Source organism: Hyaena hyaena, unplaced genomic scaffold (genome assembly GCF_003009895.1).
Source record: "Hyaena hyaena isolate Hyena2069 unplaced genomic scaffold, ASM300989v1 scaffold_218, whole genome shotgun sequence".
NCBI lineage: Eukaryota > Metazoa > Chordata > Mammalia > Carnivora > Hyaenidae > Hyaena > Hyaena hyaena.
The window spans coordinates 387,462-404,331 of record NW_024080851.1 but is presented as its reverse complement, the minus strand read 5'-3'; the positions used below and the strand labels follow the sequence as shown (position 1 = coordinate 404,331).

Sequence of the window (16,870 nt, the reverse complement as noted above, 5' to 3'; positions counted from 1 at the left end):
GCCCCTTCTTTTTAAGCTCACCAGATGCTTCTGGTTGGCAGCAAGGGTGAGATCTGCGAGTCACCATAACCCAACAGCTTCAGCCCTGCTTGCATAACCTGAGGTCCGGCAAGCGTGCAACGGGCCAGCAGGATGCCCCCAGCCAAGGGTCAGGTCTCCCCATAGTCCTTTCCTTTATACCAGTGGTTGCCAAACCTTTGGTGCTCATCAGAATAACCTGAGGAAGCTCTGAGACGCCCAGGCTGCACCTGAGCCAAATTAAGTCAGAATCTTTCAGGCCTAAATGAAGCTCTTTCAACAAATACCTAAGCCTTGTTATTAATGGGGAAGCATTACGGTGCCTCCACAGTGCTCCTGGTTATAAAACCAGTGACAACCGGGACTCGGCAAATCTGGAACTTGGAAGATTCATCGTTTTTACTTTGTGAGGTGATGGAGCATTTTTCATAGAGTATGACTGCAGGGACCCCTTAAAGTCTATACAAGACGTGTGAGGACCCCGGCCCAGTGTAAGTGTTCGCTTCCAGCTATTCCTTTTCGCTAAACTGTTTCCAAAGGCCAGATCTGAGGTGGGGCCATGGGGAACGTTCTCCAGGAACTGACTGAGGAAGGAACAGGCTCTCTCTTGGGTCTTCGAACCCAGTGTCAACAAGGAGCAACTGAAGAGACAGTGCAGAAGCTTTGAAGCCTGGCCAATCAGGGCCACGAACTGGAGATACTGGTGCTGTGGGGAGTCCTCTCCTAGTCTGCCCACAGTGATGGCCGGAGCCCTTGACTCGGGCTCTGCATTCCCAGGCTCTGAAGCATCTACACGCCCCCTTCGCACCTCCCTGATGGGCCATAGTGAGGACATTCTGGGAAAACGCAGTCCTACAATGAAGAGAACTGAGCAACTCTATGTGGTGCAGGAAAACTGAACTACAAAAAAGAAAAAGCTTGAATAGTTTTTGCTGTTTTATTATGTTATAGTAAAATATTGCAAATTACAAAAATACTAGGATTTAACTGCTGCCGTCGGACTGACACATTCAGTTGCTCCTCTCATCAGTCACTCGCTTCTAGACGAGTAAGTGGTAACAAAATGCGCATCATTCCATTCCCTGGGGCTGAACAAACTTCTGACCAAAATATTTATGTTCTGAGGTGAATAAGTAACAAAAGTGGTTTACAGACAATGGCACAGAATTTTAGATTCTTAGAACGATGTTTAATCTTTTCACGAATCATTTTCAGCTTCCCAGAAGGACCCACGTGTAGGGCACTTGGGGAAAGCTACCGGCTAGTCCCCAGGCTTAAAGGGACAGCTTGGAAACACGACCTATGGCAGCCTTTCCCTCACGTCATTAGTGGTTCCTCTGGCCAATGCTTTCTTGGTCAAGTTTTCCTCTGTTGGGAACATACTTCCCATTTCCCCTGTAGCTAAGACCCTGGTCATGTTTTGGCGCAGCTCCACCACTCTGTCCCCGAGGAGCCTTCCAGGTCCCCCCAGAAGGATCCATCCACTATCCCCTACTCTGTGCTATCTGTGCTCGGATGACCTATCTTGCCTGGCATCCATCATGTTGCTTTAAGGTTGGCATGTATGAGTCAATTACCTGGGCTAAATTGTGACTTTCTTGGAATCAGGGATTATGTTTTATTTATTTTTATTATATCTTGAGTGCTTACGCTGGGCCGGGATACTTGCTTCAGAGTATTGAATACCATTGGGACAAGATCAATATTTTGGTAACAAAGCTGTGCGGCCAGGACTGGAGAGTCAATAATTTAACAGCAAAAGGACAATTGTGTGTGTGTGTGTGTGTGTGTGTGTGTGTGTGGCTGAACACATCTGTTGGCCGGAAATACTGTCTGCAACATTCTTCCCTTGATAAGCTGGATGTTGACTAAGAGTGGTTAAAACACCATGCACGAAGCACTGCCGTGAACTGATCAGACTGCCGGGACACAGGTTGGAAAAATACGTCGCGTCCTAAATTCACTGCGTCTTCCAATAACAGGGTAATTGTCTTAAGGGGGAACTTTTTTTTTTTCTAAAATACCCGTAGATGTTGTTAAGGCGTTGTCAGCAATTTCAAACTCTGATTTCATCTTTACCACTTTCATTCCTCTATATATAATGTCATCTTTATTTTCACCTATAAAGTGCGCCCCCCAGCGGCGAGGGCTGAAGTATGCTCCTGCATAGGGCCCCAGAGCCTGGGTCCCTTCATTCCCCGAAGAGCGACGAGGGGCTTTGGGGGCAGCTCACCAGAGAGGAAAAAAGTACCCTTTGAGCAAAAATCTTCTAAAGTGACATAAAAAGAAAATTATCTCCTGTAAGTAGCCTAATCTGATAGTGGGGCATGGGGGTGGGAGGCTAAACATGTTTTAGGCATGGCTTTACCTCTACAGTGTCCTGATATACTCCCACTCCTTGACCCCTAAGGGACTTGATGTATTTCCTCTGAGACTCAAATCTCAGAGCCATGTTCTTGTGTGAGCTTTTGCATTATTGTTCCACCTTGACTGAAGGCTACTGGTCTAAATATGAGCTAATCTGGATATGGTTTGATGTACCATCTCCTCTTACTGACTGGGAATGCATACTGGGTTTCAGTGGAATGGAAAAGAAACAAGTAAGTCTAATACTTCTAACTAGAAAACACTGGACAACCAATGGAGAGTAAGTACCGTGAAGGAACTTGTATAAAAAGAAGTCCGAAGAAGAGTTCTCCCCCCGCCATTTCTTCTCCAGTCAGGAAGGGTTCAGAGTGGCTTTATCCTCTCGTACCTGCTATGATTTGATACAGTACCAGTAAGTCCTGCTCAGGACATAGAGCACTTCTAGTTTTGTTAATTGTCTTGCAGTGGAAGAATCACAGAGCAGAGTCAGTGGAATCAAATGTTAGCTGGAAGACGCCGACCCTGGCTACTTGGTCACAGTTGGGCCCGGATCAACTCAGAGCAGCAAGTTGTCACGGGCAAGCTTCTTCCTCATGGAAACACCCATTAACAACAACATCAACAATGACAATGAAAAACCCCAAGGGCCCCCAAGCAATAAAACTCCTTATACAGGTGTCTTCCTCAGATGTATCTCCCTGCAAGGCGAACTTCTGCTCAAAGAGACGGTATTCTTGCTGGACGCCTTTTTGAGGAGGCCTCACAGTTTGAAAACAAAGGAATGTCCCAGAGACTTCCCCAAAGTGCATCCAAGTTGGGGGCACCTCCTGGGAGAACGATGGGTCCATCGGAGCAAATATGGCGGACCCAGTCCATGAGTCCAAGAGTTGACGTGGGCATGACTATCAGCACTGGAGTAGCTGCCGTGGTTTGACCCAGGGGCTGACACATCGGGGACTGTTGTGGCCAATGCTGTCCTCCGTGGTCATGCTCCAATAAATTCACTGCTGGGTGCTGCTACCCTCAGGTAGTCTGCATTTTCAGCCGCAGGCCCCTTAAAGAGGCCGTTTGACTTGGCTTCCTTGGGAAAAAAGTCCTGCTGGTAGTCAGGGTTGTCCAGGCTAATCTGGTGGCTGCCTTTCTGGGCCCAGAGCGCAGGGCTGTCAAGCACACCGCTGACACAGGTCGGGTGGGTGTTGAGATACTCTGGGTTGCTCACCGCGTTGCTGTGGGGATTCTGGTAGTGAGGGTCTCTGCCAGGAGCTGGATTTAGAGGCTGATTGTGATACACGGGATTCTGGACAGAACCTGCAGGCCTCTTGGGAACGGACTGGTTTATGTATTCTGGAATGGAAAAGAAATCAGAGGTGAAGTAATCAGCAAAGCCGTCGTCCCGAGCACGATTCCGCTGGATGATCTGAATCCATCAACATTCTTCCCCAAGGAGCCCAAGCTTAGGGACAGCCGCAGGGACGACTCTCTGGCTGTTGCTGCAAAATAAATGATGTTCCTTTCTGTATTGCTCAAAGTGGTGGAAACGTTTGTCTCCTGCCAATTTAAAGTCTGCAAAAGGATGGCTGGCCTTGAGGCGTATGTGTGCACAAGGTATGGAACATCTGGGGATAAAGCTCAGATTAAGAAAATACACATTTCAGGCGCCTGGGTGGCTGAGTCAGTTAAGCGTCTGACTTTGGCTCAGACCACGATCTCAGGGTTCGTGGGTTCGAGCCCCGTGTCGGGCTCTGTGCTCATAGCTCAGAGCCAGCAGCCTGCTTCAGATTCTGTGTCTCCCTCTCTCTTTGTCCCTCCCCTGCTCATGCTCTGTCTCAAAAATAAATAAACATTAAAAAATTTTTGAAAATATATTTCATAGGCCAAGAATGGAGCCAGGATCAAAACTGTCACATGTGCTCACACACTCATTGACACACACACAATCATACACACGCATACACACATCTTCGATGCTTGCTTCAGATTCGAGGACTTGAATTCTAGGACTTCAAATTATTCCGACTGACTCTAAAAGCACATCTCCGACTTGGACGTGGCTTGAACTCCTCACAAAGACCCGCACGTGTGCTCAGTCGGTTTGTATTTCTCTGCCTCTCACTCACTGTGTCTGCGAATTTTCCAGAGTCCCCACGCCTGGTAGCCTGAAGGAAGCACACACTCCAGGCACCAGTGGCTGGGGATTCGCTGCTGCCCGGGGAAGCCGCACGACCCTTTCCGGGGTTAGCCACTCACCAGGCGCTGGGAGGAAGCTGTCATCCATGTTGTCCTCAATCAAGGTGCCAGTGGGGTCTGAACTGTACCGCTGCAAAAAGCTGTCTTCCTTGAGGGGGCAGCTCTGAGGGGAGGGAATAAGGCAAGGTTACTGGTCGGTGTTGCCCCGACTTCAATGTGTATAAAAATCACCTGAGATTTTGTAAAATGCAGATTCTGACTCAGTAGGCTCCAGGGAGGGCCTGAGACTCTGCATGTCCGGCAAGCCCCTGGGTGATGCCAGTGCCGCCAGCCCGCACACTACAGAGCGAGTGGCAAGGACCTGGTCAGTGCTCTGAAGCAGGGCTTTTGGCAACGGTGGAAACGTCCTGTCATCTGTTCTCTTCAGTGTGGTCACCAATTTAAACTGAAGTAGACCCATGTGGCCGGTCGCTTCTCTCTTGGTAAATATGGGTCTGGATCAAGGCTTCATATGATCGAGCGTCAGCATCACCTACCGGCTCAAACACAGATGGCTGGCTCTGCCCCCAGCATTCCTATTCTAGTCGGTCCAGGCCACTGGCTGGACAGTTTGCATCTCTCACAAACTGCTGGTGATGGCACTGCCCCAAGTTCACCCACCACACACTGAGCAGCACTGCCATACGCCATAGCTACTACTGGCCTCAGGGTAGGGGTCAGAGAAACCACCCAGGGAAGAAAGGAAGGAGACATAGGAAGGAAAAAATCAAGATCAGTTGGGTGAAGACGGGCATTTTCTATGTCGAAGGGAGCCATGATCCAGAGCTGTGGTGTAATCCTGGTTTCTTGGGTGTTCATACGTACCCCATTTCTATCGATGCAAGTCACGGTGGAATTGTTGCTGGTGGCACTCTGAAAAAGTTAAACAAACAAAAGATAAACAACAAAACCAAAAAGCTGCATAGCGTACGCTTGCCTGTTCTCTCCCATTTCCACTGAATGGTGGGTCTCATTTAGGGGATATGATTAACGGTGCTTAATTTTGTCTTCACCCAGTAGCTTGAGAAAACTAGGCTTCGTTCTGATTTAATTCCAGTCCTTGGTAGATCCAAAAAGGTTATGATCCAGTAGTGGCAACACAATAAAATAATTAATACACGTAACTGGTTCATTCTGACGTTGGCTTGACCATTCGGTTAAGATTTACTTCTTTGTCTCTATGTAAGTTCCACCAGAGGGGCATCGTTTTCCCTCAACATGTCATTCAAACCAGTGGACACAGCTCGAGCGCGAGTGATGTTGCCTACCAGAGAACTCAGGAGGGGGGTCCGGGATGTGGAGGGGCTGTGGAAGAAGCCCTGCTGGGGGATGAGGTACTCGTCAGCGTCTACAACATCCTCCATGTCCTCCTCGTCCATCAGGGCGCGGTAAAAATTGGAGTCCGTAGGGCTTGGCAGGTGCATTCTCTCATCTCCCTGGTGCAGAGATTTTGAGACAGTTAGTGAGGCCCAGAGAGGTGCTAGTCTGCTTCCTGCCCGGGGGAGTAGGGATCTGTGGTCACAAACAGGGATGCCTATTTGGTCGCCAATTTCGTTATATAAAATCACCCTGGTTCTCAGAAGTCTAGCTGCTTCCTTCCCTCTCCTACTGACGTTAAAATACTAAAAGTTCTTTGATGTTTAAAAGGCCTTGGATGAGGGGTGCCTGGGTGGGAGGCTCAATGGGTTAAGCGTCTGACCCTTGATTTCGGCTCAGGTCATGATCTCACGGTTCATGAGATCGAGCCCTGCAACGGGTCCTACAATGTCAGCACAGAGCCAGCTTGGGATTCTCTCTCTCTCCCTCTCTCCGGCCCCCTCCCCTGCTTATGCATGCTCACACTCTCTCTCCCCCCTCTCTTTCTTAAAAAAAATAAATAAACATAACGTAAAATAAAGACCCTGAATAAAACAGAAACAGCTTAAGAGGAAGAAGAAAGGGACAGGAGCATTTACTGCTGTTAGGTGCTGTGATAATTTACAATAAAAATTTGTCCCTACTCTTAAGCAGAACTCTTAAACTCCAGGCATTTCCTAAGTGATGAGCTCTGCAAAGGTGTCTTTTGCTACATTAATGAGTGGCTTTAGGACCACACCCACGGACTGGAACTATCAGCCTCACCCCTGATGTCCTGGAAGGGGGGAGGGGCTGGAGGTGGAATCTGTTTTAATCAATCATGCCTGTTTAAAGAAGGCTCCATAAAAAGCCAGAAGGACCAGGCTCAGAAAGCTTCCAGGCTGGTGGACACACGGAGATTTGGGGAGAGACACTTGGCTGGTGTCATCAGAGAATCGCTTGCTCGGAGGTATGTGCAGACCCCCTCTCGCCCACCCCCCAGCACACCTGAAAGTGCTAAGCAGAACCTGTGGGTCCTATGCAATATGTTTTACATTCGCTACTTCACCGTCTTAATTAAAACAGCCCCGTGAGTTTGGTTTTGTTAACCTAAAGTGGGAAGCGGAGAGTCAGGGATCTGAAGCCACCAAGTCCTGCTTCTCCGTCAGGCCGCGCTATGGCTCTGGTTCTCTGAAGTATAAAGATGACAGGTGGAAAGGGGGTGTCTGGATACTAGACTTCGGAAGGGAATGGCAAATGAAGTTGGAGGCACCACACACGAACTCCTCTCGTAGTTTGAGGCTCACTATAGTGCGCTGAGGATTTAAGGATGGGACCTGGGAGACAGGGAGGCTGGGGCGGCCCTCGATGGAACATGGTGACATCTGATGCCCATCAGAGGGGCTTTTCCCAGCGGAAGTTCAGACCGTGATCTGGTACCTGGATGACAAGGTAGCGCTGGGGATCTCGGGCCATTTTGGAGAATTCGAGGATCAACTCACGGAATTTCGGGCGACTGTCTGCGTCTATCATCCAGCCTGGGGAAGGAACGAGGAAAACGTTACAGTCAGACGCTGAAACAAATGATGTAGGTGGCCCTGCTTCATGAGAGCATTTACAGTGGCCTCCCTGTAGCCAAATAAGGGATGCAGAAACCTAATCTCTGTGGAGGACGTTTTTGTCTTGGCAAACGAGCGCTGATCACGATCCACAGACCCGGGGGGCCATAGTACACTGGAATCAGAACAACAGAATAATCCTCTTTCTATGGCTGCTCTTCTGAGAGTTTCGCCGCCAGTGACCCAGTAGCCATGGACGCAGCTCTGTTTGTGAACTACTCTGACTGTAGGCAGCCCGGCGTCCAGGCTCTCCGGCAAAAAGTCCTCACTGGACGTTCATGCTCGTCTGTATTCACTTGACAGTCTCGCAAGGCTGGACACTAGATTCAATTTAGGGCAAGTTAGGGACTTTAAGAGCCTCAGGGTTTGGGAACTGCACACCCTGGTACTCCCGCTGTCCTACATGTTCAGTGACCAAGCGCGCAAGCGAGGGGGGTGTTCCCGAGTCTTCCTTAGGACTCTTTTGTTCACCCCGCGAGCACATTTGATTACGCAATGATCTAAGTCGGGACCAAACAGGCTGGAGGAACAGCTCTCAGCTGGAAATCCTCGCGTCTCTTGAGGGTTCACATTTACTCTCTACCAGCAGGATGTCAAGCTATTTTAGGACAGACTGCTAGTGACCTTAGATGGATCACGTAACCTCTCTGGGCCCCAGATTCCATGGCCCAAAGCGAGGAAGTTAAAGTAGGTTAACTCTGTGGTCTGAAGTTCAGAAAGGCATTAATATTTACATCAACTGCGCTCTATCATACTCCCTATGCTCCCTTCTTTTCTAAGAGTAATGTTACCTTCTAAGCCTACTGAACTCGAGGGTCTCAGGGAATAATAGCATCATCACATTACACACTCTTACTTAGATTAAAATGTGTGCTTGCTACATTGCACGAGACCTCACATTGATCTGTTATTTGAAAGGCTGAAGTCCAGGCACACATGTTGATTCTGTGGGCCTCATGTGCTTACTCATTGTTGGCCGTTTAAAAACATTCTGTCTCTCCGGTAACGGGCCTCAAAATGCAGAGCGCCTTTTTCATGAGCAACTCAGAGACTAGGATATTTTGGTGTAACGGCTTATGGAGGAATTTGATTTTATTTACTTGCTTGCAAACATGGGCACATGCCAGGTCACAGTGCTCAATGGGTCAAGCAAGTGCTTCCTGAAGAATGTTGGGAGGGGTATGTACAGAGGTTCCTGGACTTGAGCGCCTGCTGTAAAGAATCTGACAGTATTTTTTTCAGAGAATCCGAGGTCTCAATGTTTGACCCACAACAAGGGACTCTGAGTGCCACGGTCCAGCTAGGCAAGAGTGGATGGCCATAGCAGTCACTCACACTTGACCATGATCATGTAGACATCGATAGTGCATATGGGCGGCTGCGGGAGGCGCTCTCCTTTCTCCAGGATGGTCGAGATCTCACTCGCGGGGATTCCGTCGTAAGGTTTAGACCCAAAGGTCATCAACTCCCAAACGGTGACTCCTGAGAAGATGAAATCGTTGCTTTATGAGATGATAATAATCACAACACCTTGTCTTTAGTCGTCATTTAACTGATTCTAACATTTAAAAGCCCATGTTCCTGTGACTTTGGGCCATTAGCTTGAGTGCTAGAAGCCTCAGTTTACCTTTTGGTAAAGTGGGTTAATAACAGCATGTGTCTTAGAACATAGTTGTGCAGATCAAAGGAGATAACACAACTGAAATGTTCAGACACGGCCAGGTGAATAGTAAGTGGTCAATAAATGGTAAACTTTAGTAACAGCAACGATGACAACACAGCCACTGTAATGACATATGTGTTATTGTGCAAGGGAGGAGTCACACACTCACACACCTGCCCTAAGAGACCTGGATCTGCGGAAGACGGACACCTACAAGCAAGGTTGTATACCCTGCACGTTTTAAAATAATAATAAAAACTGGGGGCGCCTGGGGGGCTTAGTCGGTTGAGCGTCCAACTTCGGCTTGGGTCATAATCTCGCGGTTTGTGAGTTCGAGCCCCACATCCGGCTCTGTGCTGACAGCTCAGAGCCTGGAGCCTGCTTCAGATCTGCATCTCCCAATCTCTCTGCTCCTCCCCTGTTCACGCTCTGTCTCTCTCAAATAAATAAATAAGCAAACAAACATTAAAATTAAAAAAATAATAATAAAAATTAGAAACCAGAAAACCCTATGGTCTTTTTAACAAACCTAAAAACAACATCCCTTTTATTTCAAAAAGTGATCAATTATCATGATTAAAAAACAAAACAAAACAAAAAAATCAAAGCAGTTTTAGAATTGGTGTTTTTCCAGACCATCCCTGAATTTGACGATCCTTCCATCTCTGTGCCTCCCTTGATGTAATTCTCTGCTCTAGAAACCTGGACAGCAAAGGAGCACCGGGGTGGCTGAGGGAGGAGTTCAGTGGGACTGAGCCCAGACTACACGGGGAGACATAGGATCCTGGCAGTTTCCTGATAAACCGATTGGTCTGATGACAGACTTTCTTTAGAGCTGGCCTCTAGCTATGTGTTACCACAGGTCTGCTTGGATCATCCAGAGGCCATCCCCGAACTGAAGGGACTGAATATACAACATGCTTCAGTGAAAAATGAAGGCAAGAAAGTAGATTCTTCTGTCCTTCCTCACCAGTGTCAGTATGGACTGGATGAAAAAATAAAATCTCATCTCCAGATCTATGAAGTCAATTAATTCTCCTCTAACTAGGTTTAGACATTGTGTTTAAACATGCACATTGAGGGGCGTCTGGGGGGCTCAGTCGGTTAAGTGTCCGACTTCAGCTCAGGTTATGATCTCAGGGTTCGTGGGTTCAAGCCCCGTTTCAGGCTCTGTGCTCACAGCTCAGAGCCTGGAGCCTGTTTTGGATTCTGTGTCTCCCTCTCTCTCTGCCCCTCCCCCGCCTGTGCTCCCTCTCAAAAATAAACATTAAAAAAGGTTTAAACGTGCACACTGAATTCCCCTGGGAAGTCAAGCTTTCCAGGTTTTGGAACAAATACTGGAAGAGAAAGTAGCATATATACCTGGTCGTGGCTGTTGAGTGGGCCTGAAACGGGGCAGATTCTCTTTTCAACACATACATTCCTACTTTATTAAAATATTTTGTCTTGAGTGGAGACTAGGGGATGTGTGTAACAGGATATGTGTTTTAAACTAAAACTTCAGGCTTACGGTTTAACAATCCCAGTATCCTGCCAGTGACAGCAGAACTCTCCTAATCACTGACCACACACTTTCCACTGAAATGAAACCCACACGACCGCGTGGTGATGCGGACTCTCTGGTCCTGGTCATGGTCATTCAAAGGTATTAAGTCACAGAATTTGAGAGAGTGCTCATCTATTCAACAAACGTGGACCAGCTATGGACTGTGAGTTGGCTCATATCAGTGGCAAGAAGGGAAATGCGGCCACGTGATCCTGGATGGGCCAGACCCCTTGTGACTATGATCTGACCCACTGTGCTGAGGAGCTCAGGTCTTATTTGCAACATATGTGGAAAGCCAAAGAGGGATGGTAACCAGAAAGGCAAAAGTCTCTTGCCATTTAAAAGTATTTTTTGCCTGTCGTCTGGAGAATAGATGAATGTGTGTGCAGAACAGGAAGAGAAAAGACCCACAGCAACTCTTGCTATGGTGTCACTGAGGGAGGGAGGTGACAAGGGGGATGCCTTTGGATGGGATTCAGGATCAGGAAAAGAAGCATTTCCTCCCTTCCCTCTTGGGGAGTAGACATATCTTGGAAATGACTAAACTAACAAGGCATCAGAATAGCTTTATTTCCTCATCTAGCTCATTAATTGCAAGCAGCTCAGCTCACAGGCATGGTAAAAATTCACTTATTCACCCACAGAGATCTCTGTCTTTGTAAAGCTTGCGTTCTTAGCAGGAGACAAAGATCCGTGAAATTAAAGTACATTTAGAATATTAGGAAGTTAATAATACTATGAAAAAAACACTAAACGGATGATATCCTGAATGATTTGTTTTTGTGATAATAACTAAATTACTCTTGGGAATTTGTTTCAATATTGCTCTCCCCAAATACCCATTTCTATGGAGGGGGGTGGCCCTTCCCCTTCACTCCTTGCTTTAATAGTGGAAATAGACAGATAATGGTGGAAATTGATAAACAGTGGAAACAGACAGATAATAGGTAAGTGTATTCGATGAGCTGTTTTGCAGCCTTCCAACAGATGGCTGGGCTTGTGAGGGTGGACGGTGAACAGGTGCAGGTGCTTAGTGAAATGTGCCAGGGACAATTTCTTAAGTGGCAAGGCCCTTGTAGGCTCCGGACGTCCTTCGTACAAGGCAATGAGGCAAGAGTGGGAAAGGAGTGTTTGCGAGGAGGGGCACAGGCCTGTGCAGGGTCACGGCGGGGGGGTTTGGAGGGGAAAACAGAGAATCAGTCCTGATGAGCTGTCCTCACTAGAACCGCAAGCAATAACTATTTCCCTTGCTTGTTTTTTTTTCCCCAGACACATCCGCACAATGCACTCTTGTCAAGTCATTCTCTCTGGTACACAAAGACCACATTCACTGCAAGACACAATAGCCACTGAGTTAGTCCATCCCAAAACCTCATTTCTCTACCCGAAAACTCTTCCCCATGAATCCCCATTTGTCATCTGCCTTTGGTTCACTTCAAATCCGTGGCAAGAGGTCAAGATCAGTTTGATGTGGCAGGTACAGGCATTTCCTAAGTCCAAGCTCTCTCTCCCTCCGTTACCTCCTCTTGACAAGTTCACGGATGTTTCCAGAGACACGGAGTGTGGTAGTTAGACTCAATTTCTTTTTGTCTTGCTCTTAGCATAATAGACAGCAACGATGACACTATTATTAGCCATTGTCTCGGAAGATAGTATTTGGACAACAGAGCATATAATGTAAATCAACAAACCATACAAGCTGACTTAGTCTCAGTACGCACTCATTAGCATCAAGCTTTTGACTCACCATAGCTCCAGACGTCACTTTGGTGGGTATAAATTCGGTGTAAAATGGATTCCAAAGCCATCCACTTGATAGGCACCTTGGAATGATGAGGGACAAAGGAATTAGGTAACCGTTAGCTTCCCTCTGTTGAAAAAAAACTAGACCACGTGGGAACAAATTACGAGTGACAAAGGTGGGGGAGCCAGGCCCCTGCACTCCGGGACCCCAGGAGCAAGTTTAAAATCTGGTAGAAGACAGGGCTATTCCGTTGGTCCCCACATGCGGTTTCATAAACCCTCAGCTCAGGACCTCAGCAGACCTGGGGGCTGCCCTGGTGAGCTGGGCGCATGTGCTGGGGGCTGGGGACCCTGGCCAGGCACCGTGGTCCTAGCCACCTCATGTTTAGGGGTGTTTGCAGAGGTCATGGTTAGGGTGGTTTGCAGAGGTCAGCCACTTGGAGCCGTAGAGGCCAGCGCGAAGCTCACGAGGGGGTACAGCTGATTCGGAACTTCTGGTGGGCCAAGCAGGGGACCTGCACCCCCAGTGCTGGGAGAGAGGACCCCCAAGCCTGTCTGGGAGCAGACAGCCAACTCTACAAGAGTCACAGAGACCCTGGGGAGCTCGAGGAACAGCACGGGGCGGGGAGGGGGTTCCATATTTCTGAGATGTCCTCAATACCTGTGTGCCACCAAATTAGCTGTGACATTCCCCAGGTGCTCCTCTGAAGGGTGCGATGTCCTGGAGCAGGAGGCTGAACCTAACCTTGGCTAACGGTCACCTGAAGATGGAGCTGGCTCATGGTTGTGGACAGGATAGAACCATCTAGACTCACTCTCCCGGCAAATCCTGCCCTCAAAGCAGCTCTTGCAGGCTGCGCTGCCAGAAGAAGACCCTGGCTAGAGCCAGGTGTCGGGGTCAGCGGCTGTGACCTCACCCAGAACGTTCTAAGGATGTCCCCTACACGGGTCAATTTGCTGGCAAGAAAACGCTTGCTGGTCTGCCAGGCAGCCTCTTACTTTGCCTCCTTCCGCGTGATATTCTTTCTCCTCGGCGCCCAGCAGCTTGGCCAGCCCAAAATCGGTGATCTTGACGTGCTGTGGCGTCTTCACCAGGACATTCCTGGCTGCCAGGTCACGGTGCACCAAGCGCCGGTCTTCCAGGTAGTTCATGCCCTGAAACACGGGGCCGTGCAGTGAGGGAACGCACGGTGTAGCCCACTGCCCTAGAGAGCACAGACCTGGGCTCACGTAGAGACGGCAAGGCGCCCCCCCCCCCCCAGGAGGGCTGGTGCTTGTGCACAGGGATTTGAGGCCATCATCACACCAGACTCTAAGCTTTTTGTGTCCGGGGCTGTGTCTACACCCATCTTCGTGCTTCCCCTGAGAGACACAGTAACTTGCACTCTAAACACCAGTAACTACCTACTAAATAGTGACAGAGCCAGAGGCCTGCTGTGGGGCTGAGACCTGCTGGCAGCTTGTCTGGACTGGGGTCCCTTCACTGTGCTTAGTTGATCTGCAAAGCAGGGAAGGTAATGCGGCTCACCAGGCTGGGGCAGAGCCGTGCTTCTCGGTGGAGGTGTGAAGCCATGCTCCATTCCCACTTCCCTAAACTACCTGATGGGATTCCCTACCAAAGGAGAAGGCTGGGTTTTTTTTTTTTTTCCCAGTTAAAAAAAATTTTTTTAATCTTTATTTATTTTTGAAGCAGAGACAGAGCACGAGCAGGGGAGGGGCAGAGAGAGAGAGGGAGACACAGAATCTGAAGTGGGCTCCAGGCTCGGAGCTGTCAGCACAGAGCCCGACGCGGGGCTCGAACACACAAACCCTGAGATCATGACGTGGGCCGAAGTCAGATGCTTAACCAACTGAGCCACCCAGGCGCCCCATCCAGTTTGGTATATATATATATATATATTTTTTTTTTTTNATATCTATATATATTTTTTTTTTTTTAATTTATTATTTCTAGGAGAGAGAGAGAGAGACAGCGTGAGCAGGGGAGGGTCAGAGAGAGAGGGAGTCACAGACTGAAACAGGCTCCAGGCTCCGAGCTGGCAGTCAGCATAGAGCCCGACGCGGGGCTCGAACCCACAAACGTGAGATCATGACCTAAGCGAAAGTCGGACGCTCAACCGACTAAGCCACCCAGGCGCCCCTGATATATATATATATTTTTAATTGCAGTCACGTGGATACTGCATTTGCTTTTACAAGGTGGCCCTTCCCACCCGTTCAGGTTGCCGCCCTCATTGTGTTGTAATCAGAATCAGTGCTAAAGAGAAAGAAAGAAAGGAGACTTGAGAAACACCTAGCACAGTGCCTGCCACCTGAATTCCAAGAACTACTACCCCTCAGCTCCTGTCCTTGCCCACAGCTTTCTTGGGGTCTGTCACGCGCGCTTCCTGCTGGGAGGCGGGGGTCGCTTCCGGCCGCTACTCCTTCTTGCTCCATGCCTGCCCCGCTCAGCCAAGCTCCCTGGGACCCTCCCAAGCTTCGACCTGTTGACATGAGCTTGGCAGCCTTTACCTCTGTGCAGGGCCAGGCTGGCAGGCGGGAGAAGCCGCTAAGCTCTGCAGACATCTTATGTTTGTCCCACATTCTCTCCCACTTAGTCACAAATGTCTCTCTCTCTCTCTCTCTCTCTCTTTCCAGCCGGGAGAATGGGCCAGGTTTCCAACCTCCATTACAGCTGACCCTCATGAGCTCCCCAGGAAAGACGGGCACAAAAATATTTACTGAAGGCATGAAAGGGAACTAAATGGACCTCCCTGACCCTGCATTACTCGTAGCTATGGTGGGATTTCCATGTTGGGGCAATGGCAGGGAGAGCCTGTAGACAGGGACGGATTCCCAGATCTTTTGGCAAATTCTTTGCTTCCTTTTGCACGGATATTAGGTAAGAATTATTAACGAAGGGACATTAACATTATTTTTCTTCCTAGAGCAAAGCAAACCATCATAGGAAAGGAGGATCTTAGGAAGACGCTACCAGGAATTAGTCTTTGTGGGCTATTTTTGAGGCCTTTTAAAGCTTTTCTTTCCTTGGGGAAGAAAATGATTCATCCCCATGTCTGCCTTCTCTGCTGTATGATCTAGAAAGTTCCTGAATGTTTAAGATGCTGTTTGACTGAAGTGCTCCCGTTCTAAGATTTCTCAGGTGCTGCAAATAAGGTCAACGGCTCGTGTCCACTCAAGAGGCTCTCCCTGACACAGCGCTTCCAAATTAGGGATCATTATTTAGGAATGGCATGTGGAGAGCGAGAGGGAAGGAACGGAAGCTGAGAAAACACTTCCAAACAGAAGGCTGACTCACGACGCCCTGTCACCTGTCCCCACGACCCCTTCACGGGGGGCTCCATTCATCAGCTTCCCTTTCTCCCTTGGTTCCCGGGACCCTGCTCTGTTCTCCTGCCTCTTATACCAGAGTAAGAATATTAAATGTACTATTTATTAAATATGGCTACTCTTACCCGTTCCAGAGGGTTAATCGAGCTTGGCATCTTGCCTGGTTAGCACAGCATGTGCATTCCAGGCTGTATTAGCTCACTTGTTCTCCCTCCTTCCTTCTCCCCCCACCCCGCCCTTGTTTTCTCTCTCTCCTTCCACCCTGCATGGCTTGCACTGCTCACCAGACCTTCCTGAAGACCTCGCTGGTGGTAGGGATCGTGTCGCTGTGGCGCATTCACAGAGTAATAATCGCACGTAAGTCCTGACACACGGGAGCCAACCTTGCCCCGTCCCTCGCGCTTTATCTCAAATTTGTGCTTTCGGAGTTCATTGGACCCACAAGGGGGGACGTCAGAGAGAATTGCCAGCTTCGTTTCACTCCCATGTCACACTTTTTACTCTGCCCCTTGGAATGCCTAACAATCTGTCCACTGGACACATGTGCACAAAAGCCTTGAAAAATGAATGAATGAATGAATGAAAGAATGAGTGAGTGATCAGAGCAGTGGACAGTTGTGAACACTGATGATGTGCCGGGCATTTCAAATATACCTCCAAAGAAAGCCCCTCCGGTGCCGGGGTCCTGGCAGCCACAGGACTGCCTAAAGAGCCACCCCAGAGGGTCCAGAGGCTGGGCTCTGGGTCCTTAAGACCACGATTGGACCCAGTTTTAATTTCCTGCTGAGGCGACCTACTGAGACCGGCATACTGGCCAAAGGCTGCTTGAGATGTCGAAGACACTCCAAATAAACAACCCCCACCCCCAGCACCTTGGCCCTGTGCCACTGAGTAGGTCCACGCCTTATGTAAACCTGATAAATTGACCTGAGCCCCACCTCCACCCCTCCGGTCCTTAAAGGACCAGAACCATTTTAATAAATTGTGATGTTTTCTCAGAACATCAGCCTTCAGAGAAGGCTT

The 16,870-nt window shown here is 48.8% G+C and overlaps 1 protein-coding gene across 2 annotated transcripts in view; it reads right to left on the bottom strand.

Moving 5' to 3' along the window:
• Positions 1 to 936: 936 nt before the first annotated feature.
• The window catches only part of EGFR (epidermal growth factor receptor), a 211,703-nt gene continuing 195,769 nt past the window's right edge, over positions 937 to 16,870 (bottom strand). For both annotated transcript variants that reach the window (XM_039242949.1, XM_039242951.1), the window contains 8 exons: positions 13,517 to 13,672; positions 12,522 to 12,597; positions 8,901 to 9,047; positions 7,387 to 7,484; positions 5,880 to 6,047; positions 5,437 to 5,484; positions 4,633 to 4,735; positions 937 to 3,729 (listed from right to left, as the gene is read on the bottom strand). In XM_039242949.1, coding sequence (XP_039098880.1) covers positions 3,371 to 3,729; positions 4,633 to 4,735; positions 5,437 to 5,484; positions 5,880 to 6,047; positions 7,387 to 7,484; positions 8,901 to 9,047; positions 12,522 to 12,597; positions 13,517 to 13,672 — 1,155 coding nt within the window. In that variant the 3' untranslated portion in view covers positions 937 to 3,370. The remainder of the gene's footprint in view (positions 3,730 to 4,632; positions 4,736 to 5,436; positions 5,485 to 5,879; positions 6,048 to 7,386; positions 7,485 to 8,900; positions 9,048 to 12,521; positions 12,598 to 13,516; positions 13,673 to 16,870) is intronic.